At 35.0% G+C, this 16,112-nt stretch overlaps 1 protein-coding gene across 1 annotated transcript; it reads left to right on the top strand.

Annotated features, from left to right (window-relative positions):
- The first annotated feature begins 1,355 nt into the window (after positions 1-1,355).
- Positions 1,356-15,108, top strand: LOC149896563 (UBX domain-containing protein 4). Its single transcript, XM_090117463.1, has 12 exons — positions 1,356-1,585; positions 2,622-2,759; positions 3,322-3,447; positions 3,893-4,063; positions 6,012-6,166; positions 7,013-7,120; positions 7,808-7,903; positions 9,366-9,501; positions 11,181-11,308; positions 13,645-13,813; positions 14,392-14,673; positions 14,904-15,108. The coding sequence occupies exons 1-11, from the start codon at positions 1,504-1,506 to the stop codon at positions 14,670-14,672; spliced, it is 1,590 nt and encodes a 529-aa protein (XP_089973589.1). The 5' UTR covers positions 1,356-1,503; the 3' UTR covers position 14,673; positions 14,904-15,108.
- The last annotated feature ends 1,004 nt before the right edge of the window (positions 15,109-16,112 follow it).

Here is a 16,112-nt window from a genome sequence, read left to right as displayed (position 1 = left end):
TTGTCAAACATTCAATAGCCAGCTAATGGACATTTAGGATATTTACTTCCGTTTCCGTTATATTATTATCTGTATAATCTGTGGTTACGTACGTATTAAAAAAATCGGTCAACTGCGAGTTGGAATAGCAAGAAATGCGGGTTCCGTACAAATAGGTAGGTAAGCTAAAAAAGGAACTGCAAAAAATTAGTTACCCATCTAATGCTTAACCCCACTAAACATCAAGTCTTGTAACAAAGCCATTAAAAAATAATCCTGTAGGCTGTATTTGAAATAGCAGTTGAATTATCATCAAGATGGAGTATTTCTATGTTTAAAATAAATAAATAAATATGTAAAAGTTTAAAATTTATCAATTCCTAGGTATATTAAAATCCACAAGAGGTCACACCCACACTCATGAACAGACGCAAACTCCATATAATAATTGTACTATTAGACTGAAACTTTTAAAACTAGGAAAAGTTTAGCACTTTCTCCTATAGAAACCAATAAGTAGGAAGTCAATAAAGGTGACTATCTTATGAATGATTTTATTTACCTATTTATTTATTCTTTTTTGCTCTGAGAATGTTACATTAAAAAAATGGTCTGTTTTATTTATACAGTTTTATAACCAGACGTACGGATTAAATGAAAGGAGTAAGAGAGATAATCACAGAAACCAGCCCTTTGATAAAGTCCTTCACTTACATTTGTTTATTTAATTTTGTGTGTCGATGAAATGGTAACTTTTTGTCTTGTTATTGTAGGTAGGTATTATGTATTAGAAAAACTGAAGAATTTTTTGATGGTAATTTTTTTCTGTTAGATTCATTTATTCAGGAAGCATGTAATATAATTTAGCTAGATTTTGACGTAAGATTAAAATAAGTAGGTAGGTAACAATAATATACTTAACACTTTTTAAGAAGAAATAACATAATCCATGTTGTTATACCTCTACTAAATCAGAAACTATTTAGTTCGTTAGAAAAAGTTATTTTTTGTTTAAAAGATTATCATTTAATTTTTTAAAAATAACTCCATACATATTACATCAAATAATATTATAATGAATACGTTGTTATAAAATTAATAATTATGATTCCATACAACGCATATTAATAACCACAGCATATAACGCAACGACATCTAGTGCCGAATAGCTACAAACATATTTAGCAAGGTTTAGGTTCAAGGTCAGTTTAAAACCAGAGACAATATATTAAAATTCAATAATAAAAGAGCCGATTGATATTGCTATTTTTTTAAATATTATATTGGTTAATATTAAATTATACAATTTAAATAAAACGTTATGTAAAAAATAACAAAAAAAATCAATGCACAGAAGAAATAAAAATGAAACACGTCACTTCTGTCAAAATTTGTTGTGTCATGTCTTCATACAGTAATATTTTTGTCTCACAATAACAAAAGAAATTGCGAAAGGTAATATTAAAAATAAAGTGAAAATCTTTATAACTGTGCGTGAAAACTGAAGCTAAACAATCTCTCATAATGCATTGGTTCGGTGGGACGATTGCCGAAGCGGTAACACTATCAAAACAAAAAAATGCTATTTTCGTCGTTTTCGTTGAAGGTAAATATATTTTTCCATTTATGATACATTATGACGATGCCTTTTTGTGTTTTCTGTTGATTCCGATATGAGTTTTCTTGTATTTATTTGAAAATGAGGTTACTGTTTCGATTATACACTGTTAACCTTTTCTAGAATATTTACATAAGATCAATTGTTTAATCGAGTAATTAAGTTTAATTACTCGATTTAGTCAAAAAAAATCTCTCGTTTAAGTTTTAACCTTCTATTTCCCAAAGATGTATTCGAAAGTACCAGTATACGTTTTACACAAATGGAATGATGATTCATTCGAATTTTTATCTGTGCTGTTTTTCGTAGATTTTAATGGATTTTCAATTCTTTTTTTTAAATATTATAGCTAGTTTCCAATAGTTTCTGATTTAGATAACTCACTTTGAAACTTCAACCCCTATCAATTGTAATTTTTTTAAAAGTTAGATTTCTCTCTAAATTGTCTCACTAAAAGATTTAATTAATTTTTTTTATTATTATACATTGGAAATAAATTGTTATGGATGCCATGTTGAGTACTTGATGAAGAACATACACTATACAGTAGAACCATGGTACCTATTCCAACAATCATTTGCAGACATGTCGATTACAGGGGTCAGCAGATAAACCATGGGTCTACTGTATACGAAAAAAAGGACCCTGAAATTTTAACTAATATACATGCTAAATTTTATTAGCGAACGTAGCTGTTGTTCAATGGTGAAAGCAAAACCATTGTTTTATAATATTAGCGATGTCAATTATATTACTATGCTCACCAATATTATTTGTGTTAATTTGTCTTTCTTTCAAGTAGCAACAAGCAATTTTGTACATGACTTATATTTTTAGACATAGTTATGTTAGAGACTGATATACGCTTCACTCTACTACAGTGATTTTCTTTTGCTTATTTAGGTCAAAAGCTAGTTTTTAATAAAAATTGTGATACATTATATACCATACATACATATTATGACCATAATTTTCCATATATACATACATAAGTATACATATTATTATGACCATAATTTTCCAGGTGACAATGATCAATCCAAAGAGTTGGCTGCAACAATAGACGATCCAGCAGTCCTAAAACACTTGGCCAATGAAAACAACTTCCTCGCTATCAAGTTGATGAGTGGATCGGAGAATTACACATACTTTGCTCAGATCTGTATCCTTTTTGATAAATATTTACAAAACAATGAACATTTTTCATTAAACATTTTAGTTAAATTTTTAACCAACAGCAGAAGGTTCTTAATTGAACATCAGATATATTAATTAAAATTTAAAAATATGTATAACATTGTAAATTCACAACTAATTGTTGATAAATCAGTATCAACTGTGACATTGATATCAGTTCCTCTTGCTAGCTATTGTTTGGAGAAACTGCTTTCTGAATAAGTGGAAAATTCCTAACTAGTTAGGTATAATTACATTTATATAATGTTTCTATATGGAGTCCAGCAACAAATAAATGTTTCAGCATGGTTTAATTAAAAAAGCACGATCAATTTTCTTCATAATAGGCATCTACTGAGCATTATTCTACAATCGAACTTGTTTTTCCTAATTTATATTTAAATTTGCACTAGTCTTTTAAGAATTTTACAACTTCAATTTTTACCGAGCCATTTAAAATAACTTCTACCACACAATGTAACATAATATTATGTATTTTATTGAATCATTATTATAAATACAAAAAATAAACTTAACACAAAACCAAGATCAATTCGTACCTGTACCATCGCTATTCTTCATTGGACGCAATGGTACACCCTTGGAGGTTGTGTGCGCTGGCATACAGGCAACGAACCTTGCCGAGAGAATCGATCGGATACTTGAGGAGCATTGTAAGTATAATATTTAATGAGTAAAAGATATTTATCCTGTATAACTAAAAACTAACTAAAAATGTAAGAACCTAGTGTATTTAGTAAGAAAACTGCTGTGTATATGTATGCATTATAATTCACTCTATATGTGGATAAGGGAGTAAAGTTTGATGTTGAATGTTGAAAAAAACATATTAATTGTGAATAAAAAACCATTTTCATTGAATGAAATTGTGAAATATTTTTAATTTTGTGTATGTGATTTAAATGTGGGGTTTTCAAATAGTTTGGTAAATTTATTGCAAGACTATCATATAAAGAGATAGCTCAAATTCTACAGTCAAATTATAGCTTATTTGGCAAAATTTCATATACATAAATATAAAATGAAGTCACAATCACACCTACTAAGATGCCATTACTATTAATATTTCTACCAATAATTATTTTTATATTATTTCAGACAAAGGCACAACAATAACAGTGCAACCGTCCACATCTGGCCAGAATATAAAGCAACAAACAACAAGCCTGTTGCAATCTGAAGCAGCAGCGACTGTTGCAACCAAACCTGAACCTTCTTCATCATCAGAAAGTGTTAAGAGTCCAGAAGTACTGTCACATGAGAAACCAGGTAAGATAGGATATTAATTTTTTGGCTGTTTTTAAGAATAATAGTAAAGTAGTATTTTCTGATGTTTGATTTTACGCGAGTATTATACATTTAGAAATTAAAGACTTTTTAACGGATTTTTAAAATCCGTTAAAAAATCCGTTCCGTTTTATTTTTAAAATACGTTAAAAAGTCTTTAATTTCTAATAGTAAAGTATTTATTTGTAAATGTTGTGTGTCTCTGCCCCAAATAAAATCTGTTCAATGGTTAGAACCACTCAAGAGAGTGGTGTAACTTACATGATTTTATTTAATGTTTGATTTTGGAAATAATATACTCTCATAAAAAACTTAACATTCTAAATAGCTGGGTCCACACCGGCCGATCCAGTGATCCCGCGATCCGCGATCCAGGATCGCGGAGCATGGATCGTGGATCATGTTAGGCCGATCCACTTTAAAAACTTGCGATCCAAAATATGCGCTCCAAGTGATCCTAAGGCGATCCGTGATTCAGCCAGTCTAACTCTTGTACGATATGGAGTCACACGTACAACGACGGCGTCTTGCCGTTGCAGCAGTAACTTTTATTATACTGAAATGTTTGCGCAAAAAATCAAAAAAAAGAAATCGACGGTTTTGGGTGAAACAACTTTACAAAAATCGATTGGAACCTGGCACTCAGCTGTACGCAGAGTTAGTTTCAGATGAAGTGGAACACAATTTTGCAAGAATGAATGCTATTCAATTTGAGATATTCGACTTTCTGAGATGTCCATGGTGAGGTGGATCGCGCGATCCAACACAACCGTCCACACCGCGCGCATCAGGCAACTGAGGCACCTTTGAAGCGGGTACAAAAACCGCCCGCTAACGGATCGCACGAGGTAGGGATCGCGCGCGGCAAAACGCATGCATGGATCGCGCGCGGCACGTCCACACCGCCCGCATCTTTGGATCGCGCGCCTGCCGCGCGCGATCGGATCGCGGTGGATCGGCCGGTGTGGACCCAGCTATTGAACATTTATTGTAATCATTAGCTGGGTCCACACCGGCCGATCCAGTGATCCCGCGATCCGCGATCCAGGATCGCGGAGCATGGATCGTGGATCATGTTAGGCCGATCCACTTTAAAAACTTGCGATCCAAAATATGCGCTCCAAGTGATCCTAAGGCGATCCGTGATTCAGCCAGTCTAACTCTTGTACGATATGGAGTCACACGTACAACGGCGGCGTCTTGCCGTTGCAGCAGTAACTTTTATTATACTGAAATGTTTGCGCAAAAAATCAAAAAAAAGAAATCGACGGTTTTGGGTGAAACAACTTTACAAAAATCGATTGGAATCTGGGACTCAGCTGTACGCAGAGTTAGTTTCAGATGAAGTGGAACACAATTTTGCAAGAATGAATGCTATTCAATTTGAGATATTCGACTTTCTGAGATGTCCATGGTGAGGTGGATCGCGCGATCCAACACAACCGTCCACACCACGCGCATCACGCAACTGAGGCACCTTTGAAGCGGGTACAAAAACCGCCCGCTAACGGATCGCACGAGGTAGGGATCGCGCGCGGCGAAACGCGTGCATGGATCGCGCGCGGCACGTCCACACCGCCCGCATCTTTGGATCGCGCGCCTGCCGCGCGCGATCGGATCGCGGTGGATCGGCCGGTGTGGACCCAGCTAATTGTTATCTGTGCGAGGTAATCTATGATTTTGAATTTTGATATATATCATAGTGCCTTATATCCTTTCATAAAACATTGGTTTTAAACGAATTTTAACAGCAAAATTGCAATTTTGCAATAAAATATAATTAGTTTTCTCCATTTTAAAAACCGTCAGTCAATAACTTGACATTAGTTAGTATTTTTAAACTACATTTATGCTTAATAAAAATAAATTTATTTTCATTTCATTTTCATAATAAATTAAATATGTTTTAAATATTTCTTCTCTCATCCAGAAACATCAGAACCTCCCCCAAAGGTGCCAAAAACGACCCACCACGAAGTGACTCGCTCGGGGGCGGAATACGATGTTGTTTGTGATGGGGATGTTTGTACAAGGGTGCCGAAGGACAACACTAATGCACCGGGTCCTAGCGGGGTTGATTCGAATGTAAGTTGTTATTTATTAGAAGTGTGCCAAAAATGACTCATGTCCAAGTTACTTGTTTTGGAATGGAGACAATACTAAATTATTGTGTTATTATCAAAACTTGTGCCAAAAATGACCTAGTAGAAAGTGACTCTGAATACGATGTTGTTTGTGATGGGGATGTTTGTACAAGGGAGCCGAAGGACAATCCTAATGCACCGGGACCTAGCGGAGTTGATGCAAACGTAAGTATTTATTTAGAAGTGTACCAAAAATGAGCCATTTATTCTTTTTTTTACTAGCTGCGTCTCGCGGTTTCACCCCCGTGGCTCCGCTCCTGTTGGTCTTAGCGTGATGATATATAGCCTATAGCCTTCCTCAATAAATGGGCTATCTAACACCTAAAGAATTTTACAAATCAGACCAGAATCCTGAGATTGGCGCTTTCAAACATACAAACTCTTAAGCTTTATAATATTAGTATAGATTTAGTAGTGCGCCAAAAATGGCCCATTTTGAAGTTACTCGCTCTGAGCATCGTTTCATTCGCTCCGTTGTTTCAGTTTGTTAATTGTTTATTGATGATAAAAAAACATTGTTATGAATTGTAAATTTAAGAAACTGCTATTGCAAGTAATTACTACAAATATTTTAATGTTAATTTTATATTTAATTTTCTTAGTGAAGTTAGATTAATACTGTTTTATGTGTCTAAAATATTGTTTCCTTCTGGGATTTCGATCCATACACAGAACAGATTGTGCGCGCCATTATAGAATATGTAATATAATATTTAATTCTTTCATTTCTTATCTATAATGTATGTATAGTCGCTAATTTAGTTTCCTTAATCTTTTATTATTTCAGAAGACAGTAGAAACGTCGTCAAGTGACATTAGCGCAGAAGAGAAGATGGAAAGAGCGAAAGAGCTGATCGAAGCGAGACGGAGAGAGAAGGCGGAGAAAGAGAAAGAGGTATTTTTGAAGTGAAAACTTCTTTAGCGGCGTTGAGCACTTTTTCTGTAATGCGTATAAAATCTTAAACTCGCGTCAGGACACGTGACCTGATCGAAAAAGCGTAAGGACGGATACCATTCCAAAATATCAAACATGCTGAACGTTAATAATCAAGTTTTCACTTCTGCCGGCACTCCCCCAGTGCAACCCGCCTTTTTTTATTTTATTTATTTAGAAAACAAAATTTCTGAACTTATTAAAAATTTGTTTCTATTCCAGCAGAAAACTATTATTTTTAAAATATGTAAAGTTATATATTTGGAATCAACATTTCTCTAAGATTTAAATTAGTTTCTCATCAGTCAGAAATTGGAAGAAGATTGTTTATTTTAAACTAGGTTTCCGCCCGCGGCTTCGCCCGCGCAGTCAAAGAAAAACCCGCATAGTTCCCGTTCCCGTGGGATTTCCGGGATTACGTCATTTTCCCGGGATAAAAAGTAGCCTATGTCCTTTCTCGGGTATCAAAATATCTCCATACCAAATTTCATTTAAATTGGTTCAGTAGTTTAGGCGTGATTGAGTAACAGACAAACAGACAGAGTTACTTTCGCATTTATAATATTAAGTATGGATTTGATAGGATGATTATATTTTTGTGCTTTTATCCAAAAATAAGTACATAATAATAAAAATGATTGTTTTCAGTTAGAAAAGCAGAAAGAATTAGAAAGGCGGGCCACTGGGCAAGGGGTCGCGGAGTTAAAGAGATGGCAGGCGGATCAGGAGATGAAACAATTACAGGTATATAAGAAATAAATTATAACTATTAATTAAAAATTATTATACTTACTTACTTGTGGTCCGACCCTGGCTTCGCCCGTGGTACCTACATGTTTAAACTATCCTATCTCTCAAGTTCGATCGAACTGCACATGGTGTGCACAATTTTATTATAATCGGTTAAGTGGTTTAGGAGTCCATTGAGGACAAACATTGTGACACGAGATTTATATATATTAAGATTATAATACAGGGTGTTATGTAATTTTTTTTTATATTTCTCGTTTTATTTTTATTAAGTTATTAATGTCGTTTTATTCATTAGGTATTGTACTTTTGATATCTGTAGTAATTACGGAATGATTGTCTGTGCAGTGTGCAAACTTAACGACACCCTGTATAGTATTTTATTTATTTATTTATTTATGATGCACCAACAGTAACTCAATTTGTAACATTATATAAATAATCGTACATAAAGTCTTAATCTAAATTGGCTACTAATTATAGGTACATACAGCATTACTTGAGAATTGGATTGAATTTAATATTTAATCTAAATAATTATACACAGAAAAAAAAATGTTAGATGTAGAGCAATGTGAAAACAATATTGTCAAAAATAATTGTCGGTATAATAGTATAGTAGCTTCATATAGTTTCCGTACACGGCTTTGGACAGATTATTATTTATCGCCCGCGGCTTCGCCCGCGTGGTGTTTTGATAATAGGTAGCCTATGTTCTTTCTCAGGGTCTAAAGATTGTCTGTGCCAAATTTCATCAAAATCGGTTGAGAGGTTTAAGCGGGAAAGTGTAACAGACAGACAGATAGAGTTACTTTCACATTTATAAAATTAGTAGGGATTGATGGAGTAAGAGTCGAGAGATTGTATTTTATAAAGATTGAAGAGATTTTCAATTTGACTTTTAATTGATTTAAATATGATAAAAATATTCTTATGGATATAGAACAAAAATACGTGTAACTTACACCTCAAAATCAGTTTATTTGATTACAAATGAAGTTTGGTTTGTTGTATTTGTATCGGCTTTGTAATTTGTAATGATAATAACTGTTATAAATGACTAGCTGCGCCCCGCGGTTTCAATCGCATTGCTCCGCTCCTGTTGGTCTTAGCGCGATGATATATAGCCTATAGCCTTCCTCGATAAATGGGCTATCTAACACCGAAAGAATTTTTCAAATCGGACCAGTAGTTCCCGAGATTAGCGCGTTCAATCAAACAAACTCTTCAGCTTTATAATATTAGTATAGATTAACCTACAAAATACTCTACCTAATAGGGAGAACTATGTACAGAACGCAGAATAAGAAAACGTATCATTATACCATTGAGCTCCGAACGGCCCGATCGGGCCACGACACAATAGATTTTCTATTGTGTCTGTGATTCTGGGGCCTGATGGATTATACAAATAACCTAATCAAAATTTAATCAAGTGTACCATTTTAATTTCCAGGAGGAGCGTAAACGCGAAAAACTCGAGAACGATCTAGCAAGGCAGCGTATATTGGAGCAAATTGCGCAAGATAGAGCCGAGCGAAGGGCCAGGGACTTGCCCCAACCGCCGCCGGTACAGCAAGTGCCCCATGCTAGTAAGTGCCCCTAAAATAAAAAATAATAAAAAAAATATTTGCTTAAAAATGCTACAGAGAGATATCAAAATATTAGCCAGAAAGTGCCCCATGCTAGTGAGTTTGCCCCTAAATAATAAAAAAAAATATTTGCTAAAAAAATGCTACAGAGAGATGTCAAAATATTAGCCAGCAAGTGCCCCATGCTAGTGAGTTTGCCCCTAAATAATAAAAAAATATTTGCTAAAAAAATGCTACAGAGAGATGTCAAAATATTAGCCAGCAAGTGCCCCATGCTAGTGAGTTTGCCTCTAAATAATAAAAAAAAATATTTGCTAAAAAATTCTACAGAGAGATGTCAAAATATTAGCCAGCAAGTGCCCCATGCTAGTGAGTTTGCCCCTAAAAAATAAAAAAAATATTTGCTAAAAAATGCTACAGAGAGATATCAAAATATAAGCCAGCAAGTGCCCCATGCGATTGAGTGCCCCATGCCCCTAGTGTGTATGTAAACCACCTGTACGTTAACAGCATGTAAGTGAGTGTATGAAAAGTATGTAAGTGAGTGTATAAACCGCATGTAAGTGAGTCACTACATAGTATAAAACAAAGTCGCTTTGCTCGCTCGCTCTGTCCCTATGTCCCTTTGTATGCTTTAATCTTTAAATCTACACAACGGATTTTGATGCGGTTTTTTTAATAGATAGAGTGATTCAAGAGGAAGGTTTTAGTATATACTTTATTAAGTTTTAGACAAAGCGAGCTAAGCCGCGGGCGGTAAGCTAGTGAGTGTATAAACCGCATGTAAGTGAGTGTATAAACCGCATGCAAGTGAATGTGTAAACCGCATGTAAGTGAGTGTGTAAATAGCACGTAAGTGAGTGTGTAAACAGCCACTTATTCTCAAAAAATCAAAAAAAAAATCAAAAATATTTATTCTGTAACAAATAGTATTACAATTTAACAGTCATTGAGACATCCTTTTAAGCAATTAAATGCTTGTGTTAGGACATCTCGCTCTTCCGACAGTACATTATGCTTAAGTGTTAACTGTTACACGAATAAAATTTTCTTATATAAAGAGAAATATGTAAAAATTATTTAGATAATATATGTATTATAGGGAACAGAACGAGTGTATATTTTGTGTGTGTGTGTGTGTGTGTGTGTGTGTGTGTGTGTGTGTGTGTGTGTGTGTGTGAGTGTGTGAATGTGCGTGTGTGTTTGTGAGAGAGTGTGTGTGTAGAAATTCTCACTAATTAAATTAATAAGAGCCAGTTACACAACTTGCAAATACTGTCCCTGATATTTAGACGGATATTTTCATGCATATTATAATTTATAACTGACACACAATTATGTAGTAGACCCCATACAACTAAAATCGTCTAAAATAGACGCAAATGGTCAATGATGGAAACTGACACATAATAAATGTATTTATTTTAATACTAGGTTTCCGCCCGCGGCTTCGCCCGCGCAGTCAAAGAAAAACCCGCATAGTTCCCGTTCCCGTGGGATTTCCGGGATTGCGTCATTTTCCCGGGATAAAAAGTAGCCTATGTCCTTTCTCGGGTATCTAAATATCTCCATACCAAATTTCATGAAAATTGGTACAGTAGTTAAGGCGTGATTGAGTAACAGACAGACAGACAGAGTTACTTTCGCATTTATAATATTATATTTTCTATCTTTTATAGCGGCTGGTGATGGAACTACCCGCGCTCGAGTACAATTCAAGTTAAGTGACGGCGGTTCGCATACAGCGCACTTTGACACTAACACCACACTCGCTGAAGTGCACCGGTATGTGGCGGATAACTTGCAGGTGAGGAAAAATAAATATCTATACAGTAATAATAATTTAACTTACTTCTTCATTAATTTTGTTATTTTAGAGCTTTTAGTTTAGTTTATAGACATAATACTATGATCAATATTGGGAGAAGCCTCTGGCTCCTGAGACAGTTTTAAACTAGTTCGGGAGCCAAAGGATTCATTATCTAGGCCTGTATAATAATTATGTCAATAAAGATTTATATTATTTTTTTTTTATTTTAGTAATAACCGTTCATACGATATCCTGTTCTACGCGAATTTGGAACTGTTTTTTTACCAATAAACCTCCCCTCCCCTTCCCTTCCCGATCTCAGAACGCCCGTAAATTATTTTTCGTTTAATTTTTCAATATTTTCCCAGTTTTTCGATTGGTTTTATCCTTCTACTATTATTAATTTTCATTTGTTGTTTTTAAAGGCTTGGCTCTCATTCTTATATTTAGTTTTTAGCATTCAAATGCTTTATAAATGAGAAATTTTTAAATAATACACAAACATCGACCCGAATAGTTAATGAAATTCGATTGCTTTGGCGAGATTACGGGTGGCTGCGAGCTCCTACAATATTTTCCCAGTTATCCGATTGGTTTCTACTATTATTAACTAGCTTTCCGCCCGCGGCTTCGCCCGCGTTTCTAAAGAAAAATCCGCATAGTTCCCGTTCCCGTGGGATTTCCGGGATACAACCTATCCTATGTGTTAATCCAGGTTACCTATCTTAATCTCGAATTTTAATATTCCGAATATCATAATCCAGAAAACGTTTGGACATTTTTTCATAACTCCGAATTTTAAAATTTCGAAGTTTTGTTTGCCATATAATCGCAACTCCGAATTTCATTTGCCCATTTCTTTATTTGTACGACGTTTTACAATCCAGACGAATGAGTTCCAGACATACGAAATCTAAATGCACAAAATCCAGATGACCGTAATCCATATGCACGAAAGCCAGATTTTTAAAACACAATTTTTTGAAATACAGTTAATTGATATCCAGACAAACGATGTCCAGATTTTTGAAATTCAAATAAACGATATCCAGCAAAACGTTTTCCTTCCAGGGGGACGCAGCACGAACCTAACCTAACCTTCTGAATAGATTTTAACACTTTAACCTTTCTGTAATGGGCAAGTAAAACAATAGCGAGTCGCTTCTGGCACTCGCCGGCCGCTGCCGCGGCACGCTCGCTTCGCTCGCTCGGCTCGTGCATGGGGGGTCACAGTTCAAACCTAACCTAACCTACTGAGTCGAATTTGATACTTAAACCTTTCTGTAATAGGCAAGTAAAACAATAGCGAGTCAGTTCTAGCGTGGGGGTCGTATTTCAAACCTAACCTACTGAGTCGACTTTGACACTAAAACCGGTCTGTAATGGACAAGTAAAACAATAAATTTACTTACTGACAATGTTTATTTTCAGTCGATAGTAAAGGTATAATCACGATTGTATGGAAATCAAATAAAAAGATTATGAAAATCTGGCAATAATTTATCTGTTATACGATTATATGGGAACCAAATAAAAAGATTATGAAAATTTGGCAATAGTTTATTTGGAAAATGTTACGATGGGAAACAAAAAAAAGTATTTTGAGAATCTGGTATAATGAGATCTGTATTATGAAAATACGGGAAACAAAAAAATACTTTTTAAAAATCTAGTTTTGGTGCATCTGGAAATTGATTCATCTGGGAAATTAAAAAAGGAATTTTAAAAATTTGTCATTCATTACATCTGTCTTTTAAAAGTTCTAACAACCGTTTTCGGGATTTTAAGGTAATAGAAATTCGAGTTTTTAATAGGTTACCGTTAATCCAAGTTACCCTCTATATGTGTGCTAAATTTCATTGTAATCGGTTCAGTAGTTTTTACGTGAAAGAGTTACAAACATCCATACATCCATACTTACATGTCGCCAACCTCCTTTTCCCTCTGGACAGCATTCCCTCGACAAGAACTAACAGCCGATACAGCAAGTTTGAGGGAATTATAACTAGTCCCATCGGCCGCACTACTAGTGTTGACGAGACGCGACGCGATTTTTTTACAATATTTTCCCAGTTTTCCGATTGGTTTCATCCTTTTAACGTGATAACGTTTTTAAAATCGTTTTAGTCGGGTGACATGTTCAGAAACTTGTGTCACACCAAAACCTCACGAGCGCGATCGCAGGTATAACGAGAGAGAGACGGACCGATCTCCCGTCTCATCTCGAGCGCATTGCATTATGTTATCATGTAAACATCTCGATCGTAAACCTACTTTACAAACAACCAATTATTTATTATTAATTATCATTATTTTTTTTGTCCACACAATAGATGTCGCCAACCTCCTTTTCCCTCTGGACGGCATTCCCTCGACAAGAATTAACAGCCGATACAGCAAGTTTGAGGGAACTACAACTAGTCCCATCGGCCGCACTATTAGTGTTGCCGAGACGTAGTTCTCCGCCCGCTAATAGACCGTCGCCGGTCGCTTCGCTGATATGTGAGTATTCACAGACATACATACAAAACTTCCATACATATGCAAACATCATATAGACACACCCGTATAAGTTCAACATATAGACAAAATGTATTATGAATACATGTACGCATATATACACCTATAAACGCACACACATGCCCACAGCGAAATACACTTTAATCATACACCTATATAGGCCCTCGCAGAGGCACTTATACACACACAAGCAAATACACGATCATTTAATAAATACAAGTATGTATGTACTCATACGTACAAACATAACTTTACAAACAGACACACACACACACTCCAAAGTCCAAGCACTTAAACACGTACACGCAATTCAGTATAAAACTATATACGTTGATGATTGTCAATTGTAATTTTTAAGCCGATTTTGATGATATAAATCTCGTGTCACAATGTTTGTCCTCAATGGACTCCTAAACCACTTAACCGATTATAATAAAATTCGCACACCATGTGCAGTTCGATCCAACTTGAGAGATAGGATAGTTTAAACATGTAGGTACCACGGGCGAAGCCGGGGCGAAGCCGGGGCGGACCGCTAGTAATACTTTATTCCTTTCCAGCATTCTTCACGCAACTATTTTCATCACTAATCCTCGACCCTTCATATCAAATATACACTTGGTTGCGTGGTCGTCTATTCGCCACACCACGAGTGCGTGGCCCAAGCGTTGGCCCAACCACTCCCACTACGCCAACCGGTACAGGCCCTAGTGGCCCCAACGTTGGCAATATTGGGCCAAATGGGATTAGACGCAGGGGCAATATACACAGGCTCACCGGTGATAGACCCGGTGATGATGATAATAACACGTGGAACGGGAATTCTACACAGCAAATGTGAGGTGGGTGATTTGAATTTGAATTTGAATTTGAATTCAAATGTGAATAAAAAATTCAAATGCACATGCAAGTTCAAATTGAATGCAAATTCAATTCCAAATCAAATGCAAATTTAATTTTTATGTTCATTAAAAAAATGAAATTAAAAAATAATGTTTTAATTCTCAGGAAAGTACTTAGTTAACAAAAATTTGTTTACACTTTAAATATGATAAAAATATTTTTTTTACAGGTAAAACCGGAAGTGCTGCCATGTATGTGAAGATAGCTTAATCGAAATTTCAATTTGTTATTTAGGGCAAGGATGTTATTTAAAAATTAGTTTAAAAATAAAAATTTGTTCACTATATTTAATTTTTTTCCTATATCACGATATCAGTGTTATAATAATTTAATTGCATTTCACTGTATATAATAATATGTATTAAATATAAAATATTATCTGTATCTGTATATTGAAATATATTTCTTGTAAATATTGAAGTGGTTGTTATTTTATAGAACCCTAAGTCACATTCATGACGTAATTCCACAATTATTCACACACGACATTACCCATTAGATATACAAATGTGCACTAAAACAAAAAATACAAATTTGACTCCTAGAGCTGAATTATTAAACGCCAGAAACGAAGTAAATAAGAAGGGCACACAGGGAATTATCAATTATTTCTACAACACATTTCTATAGCTCTGCCAAATACATTTTTACAAACTTTCGCGTTTATATCTATACATACTAATATTATAAAGCTGAAGAGTTTGTTTGTTTGAACGCGCTAATCTCTAGAACTACTGGTCTTTAATCTTTTCATAATAATATTAGCTGCTTGGTCGGGCTCTGTCCGGTACTTTATTGTAGATGAAATTAATACAGAACCACTCAAATTTATTCGCCGATCGTACTCTCTAAACTGTATCAAACAATTGCCGCATTCCATTGATTGACGGTCCACTGTACCACGCGATGTTTACTTTCGTTCCGTGTTCAGTCTGATGTAATTGTAAAAACTAATTAAAATAACTTTCTTTGAAGGTTTTTTTATTGAATTTGTAAATTAAGTAATATTGTTTTTCGATTTGAAACTTCTATAAGCGCACTGCGCATTGAGAGTAAAATTTCAAGGTCGCGTCATGGCAATGCCGTCACGTCATGGAGTAAGGCGACGATTTTGGTATCTTTGAATCTTGCCAAAGAAGTTTCACTTCTGACACGTGTACTCGGCACTCACGCTTTTTTTTTATTTACGACAAGGTTTGTATGCGCTGACTGTACCGGAATAATAAGAAGCCTATATTTAGCACATAGGATGTATGGATGTTTGTTACTCTTTCACGTAAAAACTACTGAACCGATTACAATGAAATTTAGCACACATATAGAGGGTAACTTGGATTAACACATAGGATAGGTTTTATCCCGGAAATCCCACGGGAAC

Source organism: Colias eurytheme, chromosome 28, assembly GCF_061535395.1.
Source record: "Colias eurytheme isolate Ceu_HAF_F1 chromosome 28, ilColEury1 Martin Lab GWU primary, whole genome shotgun sequence".
NCBI lineage: Eukaryota > Metazoa > Arthropoda > Insecta > Lepidoptera > Pieridae > Colias > Colias eurytheme.
This window is presented reverse-complemented; position numbering and strand designations above follow the sequence as displayed.